The 13,846-nt window shown below is 57.4% G+C and overlaps 1 protein-coding gene across 1 annotated transcript in view; it reads right to left on the bottom strand.

Annotated features, from left to right (window-relative positions):
• The window catches only part of SHANK3 (SH3 and multiple ankyrin repeat domains 3), a 49,100-nt gene that overhangs the window by 20,682 nt on the left and 14,572 nt on the right, over window positions 1-13,846 (bottom strand). Inside the window, exons 12-18 of the mRNA XM_081130789.1 lie at window positions 13,303-13,502; window positions 12,284-12,397; window positions 6,708-6,783; window positions 6,340-6,422; window positions 5,667-5,791; window positions 5,432-5,564; window positions 4,419-4,499 (exon numbers count right to left, since the gene is read on the bottom strand). Of these exons, the coding sequence (XP_080986915.1) occupies window positions 4,419-4,499; window positions 5,432-5,564; window positions 5,667-5,791; window positions 6,340-6,422; window positions 6,708-6,783; window positions 12,284-12,397; window positions 13,303-13,502 (812 nt within the window). The remainder of the gene's footprint in view (window positions 1-4,418; window positions 4,500-5,431; window positions 5,565-5,666; window positions 5,792-6,339; window positions 6,423-6,707; window positions 6,784-12,283; window positions 12,398-13,302; window positions 13,503-13,846) is intronic.

Here is a 13,846-nt window from a genome sequence, read left to right as displayed (position 1 = left end):
CAAGGCCCTGACCCAGCCTATTATATCCCCAGGTGGCCCTCCCCAGGTCCTTCTACTATGCCATCAGATTCCAGAAAGAAGGCCATCAGGTGGGTACAGCCCAGGCTTCCCGAACACCAACTTGAACTTTAACCTCCTCACACATCAGCACTTCCCTGAACAGGGGTCAGGCGAAACTGGGGCCCTGGGGACACAGCAGATGACTCACCCCCTTTCCTTCTCCGAATGGAGGCTTGGAATCAAGAAACAGAGCAAAGGGGGTAAGAGGCAGGCACCTGGGCCCCATTCCCCACTCCCTGCCCCATCTCTCTTACCCCACGCCTCCCCTCCCACAACCAGGACCTCCCAGATTCCCACAACCCTGTCCTACACTCCCTACCAGACCAGAGGGGCAAATCTGCCCAATGCCAACTGGGTACACGGCTTGAAACTCAAGGTGGAAACAACCACAAGCAGAGACATATGCTTTTGTGTGCACGCACGTGCACACACACATGCACACTTGCAGCCCACTCACATGTGCACATGATGCTCATGCATGTCCACTCACACACATGCACACACTTGTGCATGGCGACACACAGTGCTCACACATGATTTGCACACCCACTCACACATGTGCAAACATGCCCATACATGTTCACTCACACACGATATTCGTGCATACTTGTGCACGCCTACTCACACACATGCTCTCACACACCCTTCTGCATGTCCACTCACAATGCACACTTGTGCACATCTATCCATACATGATGCTCACAAACTTGTGTGCATCCACACACAATTACACACCTGCACACACGTGCACATGATGCTCATGCATGTCCAATCACGCACATATTTGTGCATGTCCATTTACACACAATACACATATGCTTGTGCACATCCACACACACACATACACACACGTGGAGACATCCACAGACAAGTAAACCAGATTTCTTTTAAAGAAAAGGCAAAATCCCAAAAAAACAAGTTTGGAGGCCACTGATGGCTGGATTGGTCACCCTTGAGCATTCTGTGCAGTATGTTTCCGACAAAGGGCCAGTGTGTGCCAGACCACGGCCAGTCAGAGGCTGCACACAGGTGGAACCTGCCCTGACATTCTTATTATAAAGGAAAAGAGACCCAGAAGTTCCAGGTTTACCAGGGTAAGTGGATGAACAGGAGGGACTCAAACCCACCACGGCCCTCCCAAGCCTGGGTCTCCACTGACCTCTGCAGCCCCAGCATGTCCTTGGCTCATGCTGAGTAAATGAGCATATGGGGACCCTGATGCACCCTTTGTTGAAGGGCGCTGGGGGTGTCCTGCCCTTCCTCCTTCTACCCCTATCTCAGGGGAGGGTCCCTACCCCACCTATTCCTCTGTGCCCCATTCCTACCAGCTGCCTCGACCCTGCAGGACTTTGCTTCTCCCCCACACCCTCTGCGCAGCAAGTGCACACCTGCGCATGAGCCCCCACCCTTGCCACCTGCTTTTTCTGTCAGCTCTTACTTTCCTTCTTCTCCAGTTGTTTAGGTCATCTTCCCAGTAGACTACAGGACCCTAAAGGGTTCCATCAGTTCGACAGTGCAACACAAAACTGACATGTTAGTGCTGGCAATGAGCCAGCAGGTCTTTTTTCTATCTTGTAAAAGCACAAACACTGGATTGTGGGCTGAGCCCTTTGGTACATGAGAAGACACTCATACTAGCCTGCCTTCCTCAAACCAGGTGTTTCTAGAGGTCAGAAACTAGGCTGGCTTCCCAGGACAGCTGTCCTCTGAGGGCAGGTGTGGCTTCTCCTCTCAATGTAGCAACTTAAGGAGCCTGTGTCTGGCTTCAACCAAAGCTGTGACCCCTCGGTCATCAGTGTGGATGGAAGCTCTGTGCCAAGCTATCCCTTCCTCATCCTTCCAGAAACTGCTCAGGAAAAGTGGGTGAAGATTATGCTGACCTGAGGTTGCAAGAGTGAGCCCCTGGAAGATAAGAGTCACACAGAAGCAAAGGGAAAGCCTTAGATCAGAGCAGAGAGGAGGTAGGATCTGCTGTTCACTGGTTTCTTCAGACAGAGCAGTACCTGGGTCCCTGGATTACAGATCTGGGGCTGCCCAAGCACCACTTCATGCAGAACTGGGAGGATCCCTTCTGAACATGCCATTGAATATGGCCGTGTAACAGCCTTTCTAGAAGTAGGCTCCTGGGACAGGCCCACAAGAGCCTTGATATGGTGTCTAGCCAGACCCAGTTGCCTAGTGGTATTGTTTATTGATCAGTTTGGATCCTCACTCAGTGAGACAGATCAGCTCCCTACAACTAGCCTTGGACCCTGGGACCAGAAGTCTGCTTGCTTCTCTGCCTCACTCTTGAAGGAGAAGGTTTGGCCAGACATAGAATTCTAGGTAGAAAAGCATTTTCACACAAGACTCTGAAGTTATTGTTCCATTGTCTTCCAGCAGCTACTACTGCTGATGAGAAGTCAGTTGTCAGTCTTCACCTCCTTCCTAAATCATCAGCTTCCTTCTCTGATAGTTATATTTCCTTTGACGTTTTGCTATGACAGTCTCGATGTACATTTATTTCATAATTTCATGCTTGGAGCTTATACTTCTTCAAACTGGAATCTCACCTCCTTTCTCATTTTGGAAAATTATTAGCCATTTCCTCTTCAAATATTGCCTCTTCTCAGACCTCTTTATTCTGTTCCCTCTGGGGTTTTCTCACGTGTCCTCCATGTCTCTTAACTGCCCTTTGATAGTTCGTATCTCCTTGTCTCCTGTGATGCATTTTGGCTGATCTCAGACTTACCCTCTAATTCACTGTTTTCAGCTGGGTCTGTGGAACAACCCTGCCACACAAGGTACCCTGTTCATCCCAGACAGGTTTTTTAGTTTCAGTGGCTATACTTTTTGTTTCAATAACAGTTCTTTTAGAATCTACTTTTCTTTTCTTTTTCTTTTAGTATTGTCCTGTTCTTTCACTACGAATTCCGTTATTTCTCTTAAACTTTGTATTTAATTACCTTATTTTGTCTCTTTCATATTCTTCTATGATTTTCAGTTTTTTGATGCTAATTCTACTTCTTGGGCTTGGTTCCAGCTTTCCCACTTCTCATTGGTCCACAACCACATCTCTTGGCTTTGTGGGGGCATCAGAACCCCAACCCCTTACCCTGAGAATCTACATCCCTATCCCAAGCCACCACAGACTATGGAAGCATCAGCTTCCTCTCACTCTCTTGACTCTGATTTCTTTCTTCATTTTGAGACCTGGGGAATTCCTGTTTCTTTGTTTTGAGTTTGCTATGTGTTGTTAAATTTTTATTTTATTGATTGTATTTGTGGGGAAGAAATTCCTGACCATGTCAGCCCGGTTGATCTTGGTGGCTGTCCTCCACATTAAACTAAACTGCAGTCAAGAGCACCAGCTCTTGGACGGGGCGGCTCAGCCCATGGCCAGGACAGGGTCACTGACTAAGGTCAGGAACAACTTTAGGGGAAAGGTGAGGGTTCTTTCTATGGCTGGGGAAGAACTAAGCCTGAAGCCAGGGTTAAAACTCAGTCTAGAACCAGGATCAGGGTCATGAGTGGGTTAGATCCCAGCCTGGGACAGTATTGGTGTTCCTACTATGGCTGAAGCCAGAGCAAAGTCTGGGACTAGGACTGGGTTTGGACTGTAGAAGGACAGAGCACATTAACAGTCATGTGTAGCAGGACACGCTCATGATGAGGACACTGATGGTCACGAATGTCAGGACATGGCTATGCATATCTGGACACACCTACGATGAGGCTATTAACTGCCACATATCTCCAAACATGCCCACAATGAGGCTACTGACATCACTCTGGGATCATGCCCACAACATGCCCCATCAAAGCCCTGACACACTCTTGTGTGCCTTTTGTAGCCCACAAGGGCCTGCGCCATCACTGAACCAGGGAGGTGCACACAGCCCTCTGAGGTCAGCCGCTCACTGTCATTACCAGTGAGTGAGCAGGTGCTGAGAGAGTAAAATAAATGCAAAAGTCACACAGCTAGTGCCCGGCAGAGCCTGGAACAGAGCCCAGGGCACCAAACTACTGCCCTTTTCTCACTTAGATGAAACGAAGAAGTCACGTCAGACTGGAGAGCGACAGGCAACACATGCACACGCATGCAGACACACTGGTGGGCCAGGCCTGCTCCCACCACCATCCTGGCTGTCCCATGTCCATCTCCAGCCCTGTCACCCAGTCCCTCGACCCTCATCCCATCTACACGCTGTCCCCCTCCTCACCCCACCACTCCGGCACCCACCCATTTACCTTTGACCTCTTCAAATGTCAGTCTGTCCACCCTTCCTGCCCTCTGTCTCTGCCTGGCTTTGGCCCCAGCTCACTCTGCCTGGCCTCCCACCCTGGGCTGCCCATGGCCTCCCGCCCCCAACACTCACCAAGTTCCTCAAGCTCAGCTGTCATGGACTTGGAGCGCAGGGTCAGTGTGGTGCTGGGGGCCCTCTTGGGAGGCGGCGGGGCTGCAAAGAAGAGGGAAGCCTTGGACCTCCTGTCCAGCAGCAGGCAGCGCGGAGTGGCCAGGTGCAGGTGCCACTTGCGCTCCACCGCCTGGATCTCCTCGTACTCCCGTGAGGACGCGTCACACTGCGCCAGGATCTTGTTCAGGCTGCGGCTGGATGCAAACTTCTTCATGGCGCTGGGAGCTCAGGGGGTGCTGAGGGCCTGGCTGGGCCAGGGCAGGCGGGGCCTCGGGAGGTGGTCAAGAGCCCCAGTGGGGGTCACTGTGCTGGCCAGCACCAGCCTGAGTGCCCACCCTGTAGGCTCCAAAGGCTGAGCAAGGGGCAACAGAGCCATGGGGTGGGGGCTGGGAGGGGCCCCCAGCAGGCTGGGGTCTTGCTGCTCCAGGGCTCCCCCTAGCCCTGGAGGCCACTGCCCCTCAGGGGACCAGGGTGTGGTCAGCCGAGCCAGGGCCCGGGTTGGGCCAGGCCAGCAAGGCCTCCTGAGCCCAGGCTGAGCCGCGACATCACGGCGCGGGGAGAAGACGCTCTTCCTCTTCCCTCAGGTGCCGCCTCCCCCTTCCCTCCGACAATGAGCGGAAGGCAGCGTCAACCTCACAGTTGCTATGGCAACCCCGGCCTCCAGGCAGCTGCTGGCAGTGCAGGGAAGGAGGGCTCTTCCACACCAGGGGCTGGGGGGAGCCAGGAAGCAGGGGGCAGGGATCTGAAGAGGGGCAACCTGGGGTCAGGGGTCAGAGGCCGGGAGCCAGGGTGCAGTCTAACAGTAGAGACAGGGAAAGCATCCAGGCCAGGAAGGGGGCATTTCACCTAGGCTCAGACATCAGCAGCCTGGGGTCAGGGGGTGAGCAGAGAAACATGGGCCTGTGGTCAAAGGTCTAAGGTCAGGAGCCAGAGGGGAAAGTCTGGGCACAGAGGTCTGAAGCCTGATCCCTCACCTCTGCGCCGAGCCCCGTCTTCTTCAGGCTTCCGTGTCACCGAGACCACCTTCATGACGAGACGGTTACCACCCTGGCGGATCAGAGCCACCACCTGCTTGTGTCCAACCTTCACCACGTTCACCCCGTTCACCTGGGACAGACAGGGAGGTGGGCAGGGGCAGTCCAGGTGTGTCCTCCTCAGGGCTCAGAGGTCAGCACCCCACCTAGATGCACAGGTAAGGATGAGCCTCACCTCGATGAGGAAGTCTCCTGTGCGCAGCCCGGCCCTCCAGGCCACACCCTCCACATCCACGGACTCGAGGTACTGCAGCGCAGGGAAGGCCGGCGTGGGGGTGAACTCCTCAATGGGGGTCTCTGCTGCGGGGGGTGGGTGGGCAGTGGGCAGTTAGGAAGGTACTTCACTAGTGTGTGCAGGTGGAGGCGGCTGCTACACAGCAACCACCCAAGAGTGGTTCAACACACTGAACAGATGACAACCAGGGCAGAGTGACCTAGGGCTGGGGCAGCAGGCAGGACCGCCCAGGGCAGGAGCTGTTCAGGAATCCAGGACACATCCCTCTGAGAAACTCCCCTCTCACCCCCACCAGAGAGGCCCCCACCCGGTCAGGCACACTAAAGCAGCAATCTGAGACATTCACAAGGAGAAGGAGTCACTGCTTGTACTGAGACATTCCAGACCAAGAGCAGATTCACAGCAGAGGGACAAGGAGGAGTGGGGTCAGAGAGAGGGGCAGGGGTGAGGCAGGAGAGGAGGCAGGAGAGGAGCCTAGGTAGGGGACAGGGTGACACAGGGGGCAGGGAGGAGAGCAGGGGCAAGACAGAGAAGACACCCTGAGCAGTTTGCAGCCCCTGCCAGCCTGATGCCCAGCCCTACGCACACTCACAATGCTCCCACCCTTCATTACCTTTGGCCCCCCGAAGCACGAAACCAAAGCCCTCATGGTCCCGTTTCTGCAGGATGGCCACCTTGTCATCAATGACATAATCGCTGATGGAGGAAAGCAGGGAGGGGTAAGAAGCCCGCAGAGAGCAGGGCTGGCCAGGCTGACCCCATGCATACCCCAAAAGGATCCCAGGCACACCCACCCCTGGGAGTTGCCCTTGGACTGACCTGGGAGGGCAGAAGACAGAGGAGGGCTGGGCACCACCTCTCCCTCTTTTGACCTCTTCACCCCTGGCCTCCTCAGCCAGCTCTCAGCCTCCCTCTATGTCTGACATCCCACTCACATGCATGCCCACCTGCCCACCTGCCCACCTGCCCTGCTGCTGGTACCTGTGAGAGGTAAGGCTGTCATAGGAGCCCACGGTGTAGTGGCGGAAAAGTCGCTTCGTCCGGTCCTCCCGGGTTTCTGAAGGGAGTTTCAGTTGCTGATGGAGGGTCATGTCCTCCAAGTGGCCTGAACAACCCCTCAGTGGTCACCAGCTTCTGCCCACACCCCCTGACCAGGTTGTGCCACATGGAAGGTGGAGGCAAATCCTGGGTCCTAGGCCCAGAGGTCAGAGGCCTAAGGTGACCATGTGGGAAATTCTGGCCCCTGGGGTCAGGCTCCAGAACGGGGCAGGAGCTGTGGGTCATCTCTCCCTGATGCACATGGCAGGCCAGACAAGGCCAGGTTCATCCACAGAGCCAGAGCCCGGAGCTACCAGCAAAGATGTGCATGTGTGGCCGCAGTCATGTGTAAGTGCTATGTTCACACAGGCACATGTCTGCATTTGGCTCACAGTCATGTGTAAGGGCTGTGCTCACATATGTGCTTGTGCACATGCATGCCTGTATGTGCATGACCAGTCATGTACCCATGCCATACTACATGCTACATGTCCAAGTGCACTGCTGTGGAAGTGGCATTGTCTTCACTGAACTCCTCACATGGCCCACTGATGCTCAACCTCACGGGTCGCTTGCTCTAGGTCCTGCCTCTGAGTGCACAAGGGGTCCTGGTGTGGGGGGCTGGGTTCCCTTTCCTCATGTCACTACATTGCACAGAGTTTTGTCCCACTTACTCTTGATCTCGATGTCCCTTGCAGCCACTGCAGAGCTGGCCAGCCATCTGCCCGCTGCCCCACCCTGGACCCCCTGGGCCCCTGCAAACCTGCAGGTTCTGTGTGATGCACACGTCCAGCACCTCCCTGCTCCAGGCTCACTTTTCCAGCAGCTGGTGAACCATGTTCCCCTGCCCTCCTGGCCTCCCAGCACCTCTGCCTCCAAGGTGTTCTCCCCAAGACAGTTCCACTGCCCTCCCATTTCATCCCTCAACTCCTCCCTCGTTCCCCACCATTTTAGTATCTCGAGATTAATTTATTCATTCAACAAGTATTTATTGAGCTCCTACTGTGTACCAGGCACTGTTTGTTTTAGGCTCTGAGAATACACCAGAGAACAGAACAAAGCCCCTACACTATAGAGTTTACAATCCATTCGAAGAGCGAGGACAGACAGGAACTACGTATACACGTGACATGTCAAATGCTTGTGAGTGTGAAGAGGAAGCAGGACAGGAGACAGAGAAAGGTCACGGTTCTAAGGTGGTCCCATGAAGGCCTCCCCAGGAAGAGACAGTTGAGCAAAGGCACAGGCCACGAGGCAGCCACCACAGGTTGCGTGGGTAAAGGACTTCTTGGGGGTGGGCACTCAGGGCAAAGCCCACGGGGCAGGCATCGGCCTGAGGGGTCCAAGGTACAGAGAGCAGTCCATGCCACTAGAGCAGAGGGAGCGAGAGGGAGCAGGAGGAAATGAGATCAAGTGAGAACCTATGATTTTTGATGACCAGTATCTTCCACTAATCGTGAGCTGTGTGCATAAGGACCACATCTCATTCATTTCTGTGATCCTAGCACTTAGCACAGAACCGAACATATAACAAGCCCTCAGCATGCTAACTAGGATAGATGGGTGGACAACTGGCTGGGTGGCTGGGTGGGTGGACAAATGAATATATGATGGATGAAGGGGAGGACGGATGGAACAAGGAGATAGGTGGAGGGACGGACAGAGAGCAGGAGGGATGGATGGAGGGGTCAAAGGGTAGTAGATGCGTCAAGAAACGGGTAGGTAGGCTGGTTTGATGGAGAGGGGATAACTAGATCGGTGGGTGGGTGGATGGGTAGGTGGGTGGGTGGGTGGGTGGATGGATGGATGGATGGATGGAAAGACGGACGGATGGATGGACAGGTGGGTGGGTGGGTGGGTGGGTGGGTGGATGGATGGATGGATGGATGGATGAATAGATGGATGGATAGATGGATAGATAAATGGATGAACAAATGGAGAGATAGACAGATGGATAGATGGATGAACAAATGGGTGGACGGGTGGGTAGATGGGCGGGTGGACAGATGAATGGATAGATGGACAGACAGATGGACAGATGGATGAATGGATGCAGGGATGGAGGGGTGGAGGGATGGATGGACAGATGGATGGATGGATGGAAGGATGGATGGGTGGGTGGATGGATGGATAAAAGGAAGGAGGGGTTGGGTGCCCTGGGTTGTCTGGGTGGGCTGATGGGTGAGTAGATGATGGCAGGATGAGTGGGTGAGTCAAAAGATAAATGGATGTAAGAGCAGATGAAGCAGAGAGGCTGGATGGAAAGAAGAAAGAGCTCCTCTTAACACCAGCTGACACAGACGTCAGGTATACTATCGGTCTGGATCTAAGGACCCTGCCAATACCTATGTGATTCTCAGTAAGTCAACGTTCCCCTTTGAGCCTGTTCATAGAGAGCAGGAAATTCACCTTGGAGAGGCAGTAGTTCTGACGGCCTGCAATTTTAACACCCCAGCACCCTCCTAAACACTGATCTGTTCTCTTTTCTCCTCTTGCCACATGGCCGAGACCCTCAATGACACCCCTGCACGCACCATCCTGCATCCCAAGGCCAGAGCAGGCCAGCTCTTATCACTGCTCAGGTGGGGCACCAGACTCCTCCTTGCCTCCATCACACCCTTCGCACACCGACCCAACTGTACACATGTTCCCAGTGCCTGCCTGCAAAAGTGCCCCCAGCTCCACAGTTCACTCGCTTCCCGTTTTTAGATTTTTGTCAACCAAACAAATTGTATTTATTACATAACACAAATTCATTTTCCAGTTTCATTAATCAGACACATAAAAGCCAGTTGAAGTGAAAACACACAGCATGACCCCCCCCCCAAGTACTGGAAAGAAAGGGAGGGAGTGAAGGGGGGAGGGGGAGGGGGAGGGGGGAGGGGGGAGGGGGGAGGGGTGACGGCTGCCAGAGCCACAGCTTTCCAGGTGTCCTACAAGCCAGCCTCCAGAACATACTGGGCTTTGCTTCACCATCGCCCTCCTCACAGCTCAGCTCTCTCTACTGCAACAGCGCTCCAGAGAGGGGCTGTGGGAGGTGCCCTCTCTGCTGACCCCGGGCATCAGCCTGGCCCCCATGTGTTGGCACAGCGTCCCTTTCTTGGCCTCTAAGACTCTCTCTGTCCCCACTCCAGTCTCAGAAACAGATCTTTCTTTGGATCTGGGCCTGTTGGAAGCAGGTTCTTATTCCTGGGCTGCCTCTGGCCTCTGGCACAACCCAGCCCCTGGGTCCCAGATCAGACTCTGCCCAGAGCAGCTGGCAGGCGCAGCCTGTACTGAGGACAGAGGTTGCTCCCACCCTTCCTAGCAGGAAGGCTTCACAGGCCTCTCTCCCTCTGCCTACCCATGAAACGCTCCCATCTACCCGGGTACCTTGTGACATTCTTTCAGGTGACGAACCCCAGAGCCACCCCCACCTGGGAGCCCTGCAATTGCCTGGAGGCCTGTAGCTCCTGCACAAGGGTACTGTGCACACTCTCCCTTCTCCACAACTTCAGTCACCCCCACCCACCCCCTCATCACCGCTTCCAACTGCCCTGCCTGGCCCTCACCCTAACCCTGAACGACCTGCACACTCAAGACAGCACCCCCACCTCCTCCTGCCACACTGCCACAAACTCCTGTCTCACCGCCGTCCCTCTGGATCCACAGCCACCTGATGGGCCTCACACCCCCACCTCAGCCCCGCCATCCCTCACTGTACACACGGTTTCACTCACTCAGAGCCCGTGAACCACATACGCAGCCACAGTGCAGACTCTGCTGCCACTGCCTGTGTCACACACAAGACTGCCCCTGGGGCCGTGGGACTGGCCCTCCTAGAAAGGGACCACCATCCACTGTCTCCCCTCCAGGACCTGCTGGGACGAGTGAGTCGATTCTTATCTGTGAAGTGCTTAAAACTACAGCAGGCACTGGGATGCTATTCAGAGCACCCAGGTGCCAGCACATGCAGAGCTGGTCCACCACGCCACTCTGGCAAACGGGCTCTGCCCCCGGCACCATCTGCTGACCACCTAGAGGACTTCTGATCATCCTTCAAGGCTCAGCTCAAACGCCTCTGCTCTGAAGCCCTCTGACTCCTCAGGCCAACCCAGGGAGCACCCTGTGCTCACACTTGCAATACGGCCAGACACAAACGTATCCGGTATAACCACTGTGCGCCTGCTCCTCTCAGGCAGAGAGCTAGCCTCTGTGATCCCGGCTCCCAAGACAGGGTCCAACCCACATCACACACACAATAAACATATGCTGCTCTCAAATTCCGACGCAAGTCCAGACCTCCCTCCCACCATCCCCAGCCTCGGGCTCATGTCCAACTGCCCTGGAGCCACACAGTTCTCAAACCAGAACCTTCGCTGCCCACTCCACGAGGGAGCACAGAACCACTCGCAACTCAACAGGTCTGGAGGCCCCTTCCTACCCCTCCCCGCCCCGTCAGGCTTGTTCCAAGGCCCAAAACTCTGAAATCTTCCCCCACCTGGACAAGCCATCCCACCTACCCTCCACAGGCATACAGCAAGGTGTCACATCCCTGCCACACTCCCAGCCACCTGAGAGCCATCAGGGCAAGGCAGGGAATAGCCGAGCAAATGGGTAAAGGCACCTGCTCAGGAGCTCAGTGGCCACATTCCCCACAGAGCAGAAGTCTGGCCCACACAGGGGTGGGCTCCCCTTGGGAAACTCTCAACCCAGATTAAGAGGGCACAGCAACTCTGGACCCAAGCCCTGTGCACAGAAAGGTGCCCTGAACCCTTGGTCCAGAGATACCACTGGTGACCACCACTGGCCACCATTCGAGAGCAGTCTCCCTTGTCCCACCAGCTCTCCAAGCCAGAAATAACACTTGTGGGTCTGGGGCCTCCTAGGACCTGAGTGCTCATTGCAAGGCTACTCCCCTGACGCGCAACCAGCCCTGGCCTGGGGCCTCAAAAGGATCAGTCACTCCCTTCCACTGGCAGGACCACCTCCGATTCCAACACCCAGAGGGGGTCCTTCCTGGAGGCCAAGGCCATCCCTACCTGCTGCCCTCAGACCTTCCTGGCCCCAGGGCACCCACAATAGCCCCTCCGGGCCCAACTGGCCTCATTTCCTCTTGTCAGATCCAGGCCTCCCTACACTGCCCACCTGGACAATCTGTCTACTTTGGAAAGATGTCCCTTCTCATACTGACCTCATTACTCATCTGCCAGCCACGCAGGAGTCAAGCACTCCCAGCACCCAGAATTTCTGTGAGGATCGTGGGGGGGGGGCAGTTGCATGGTCACTGGGAGGCACGTGTGGGATCTACACCGAAGCAGGTTCATACATGCGTGTCCTGTGGGCACAGCACACGTGTCTCTGCTGCTGTGAAGTGTCCGTAAGCCCGTGCAGGGTGTGTGTGTGCGTATGTCCGTCGTCCACCTCGAATGTGTGTTTGAGTTTACCCTTGTCGTTTCTCCGACTAGCCACATGTATTCAGGCTCCAAGCAAGTCCACAGGGGAGCTGGGGAGCAGCCCGGGAGGTGGGGGTCACTCACCATGCCGTGTGTCATACTGTCTCATCTGCACCTCCTCCACGCAGTCTGCCGGGAACCAGCCTGTGCGGCCTTTCACGGTCCCCTCCCAGAAACCGCCCTCCCCAATGCTGAGCACTGGGGGGACAGAAGCCAGAAAGGCTGTCAGGGCAGAGCAGGGCAGGGGGGCCCATCCCTCCCCCCCCACCACCCTAGGCTCAGGTTCTGCCCACCCATCCCTCCCCCTCCCTCCCTCCCCCCATCCTCCTGGCTTCTTCCCTGGAAAGATTTTGGGATCCACACGGAAGAGAAACGAACAGATGGGCACAGCACAGGATGGGCATGTGGGGGACAGAGAGACACACAGATGGACACACTCAAGGGGGGACAGGAGGCAGAGGCAGGGGCCACCATCCTGCTCCTGCCCTCCCAGGTGGCCCCTCTCCTCCCTCTCTTAAACCCACCCCAACCTTGCCCATGCCAGGGTCGCTGCTTTGGCCAGGGGACCAGGCCACAGATGGACCGAGGGGGGCTGACCCTCACAGCTGTCTCCCCTCAGGCTCCCAGGGGCGCCCACAAGGATAGGGCCTCAGCGGTGACAGAGAACCCCAGCCTGGGAGGAGCCCGTCAGGGCACGGGGTCCCCCAGGGCAGAGGAAGCCCCAGTGGCAGCGACCCCTAATACACAGACTCCCACAGACATCACCCACGATGGCAAAGGGTCCCCACGGAGGACAAGGGTCTCCGGGGAAGAGTCCCAGCGTGACAGAGGATCCCCGTCACGACAGGGAGTCCGCCGCGGGACAGGGTCCCTCGGACACGCAGACCCACGGCTCGGGCCCGTGACACGGAGGCGCTCGCACGAGACGCCTCGGCGGCGACGGGCGCGGGCGGCAGCCGGGCAGGGGCCCCGCGGCCAGGCTCCCGACCCGGCGCCCGCGGGGGCAGCCCACCCGGCGCCCGCCGCGGCTCAAGTTCCCGGGGCGCCCCAAGATGGCATCGCCCGCCCGCCCGCCCGCCCGGACCGCCCCCCGCGCCCCTCACCCTTGACGGCCTCGCCGCGGTGCAGCGGGATCTCGCCCTCGCCCTGCGGGCTGTGCGCCTTCACGGCGATGAACTTGCGGCCGGGGACGGCGCTGTAAAGTTTCCGCTTCGGGCCCCGCGGCGGCGGCGCGGGGGGCGCGGGGGGCGCCGGGCCGGGGCCGGGCGCGGGGCCGGGGCCGGGGCCGCCGGGCCCGCTCGGGCTGTAGACGAACACGTAGGTGACGGACGCGATGCCGGGGGGCAGCGGGCACGCGAAGCCGGCGCCCGGGGCCTCCATGGCGCGCGGCCCGGGCCCGCCGCCGGCCTCACCGCAGCCGCCGCCGCAGCGCCCGCCGCCCGCCCGCCGCCGCCCGCCCGCCCGCCGGGGGCCCGGCCCGGGGCCGCTCCATGGGCCGCGCCGCCGCGCCCGGCCCGCTCCCGCCAGCGCACGAGCCGCCCGCTCAGGGCTCGGGGGCCGCGGGGCTGCGCTCCCGGGCGCGCCGGGCTCGCTCCATGCCGCGGCCCCGCCCCGCCTCCCGCGCGGCGGCTCCTCCCTCTGCGGGCG

This window comes from Miniopterus schreibersii, assembly GCF_964146895.1.
Source record: "Miniopterus schreibersii genome assembly, chromosome: 2".
Lineage (NCBI taxonomy): Eukaryota > Metazoa > Chordata > Mammalia > Chiroptera > Miniopteridae > Miniopterus > Miniopterus schreibersii.
The sequence above is the reverse complement of the archived record's forward strand: the minus strand, read 5'-3'. Positions and strand labels throughout refer to the sequence as shown.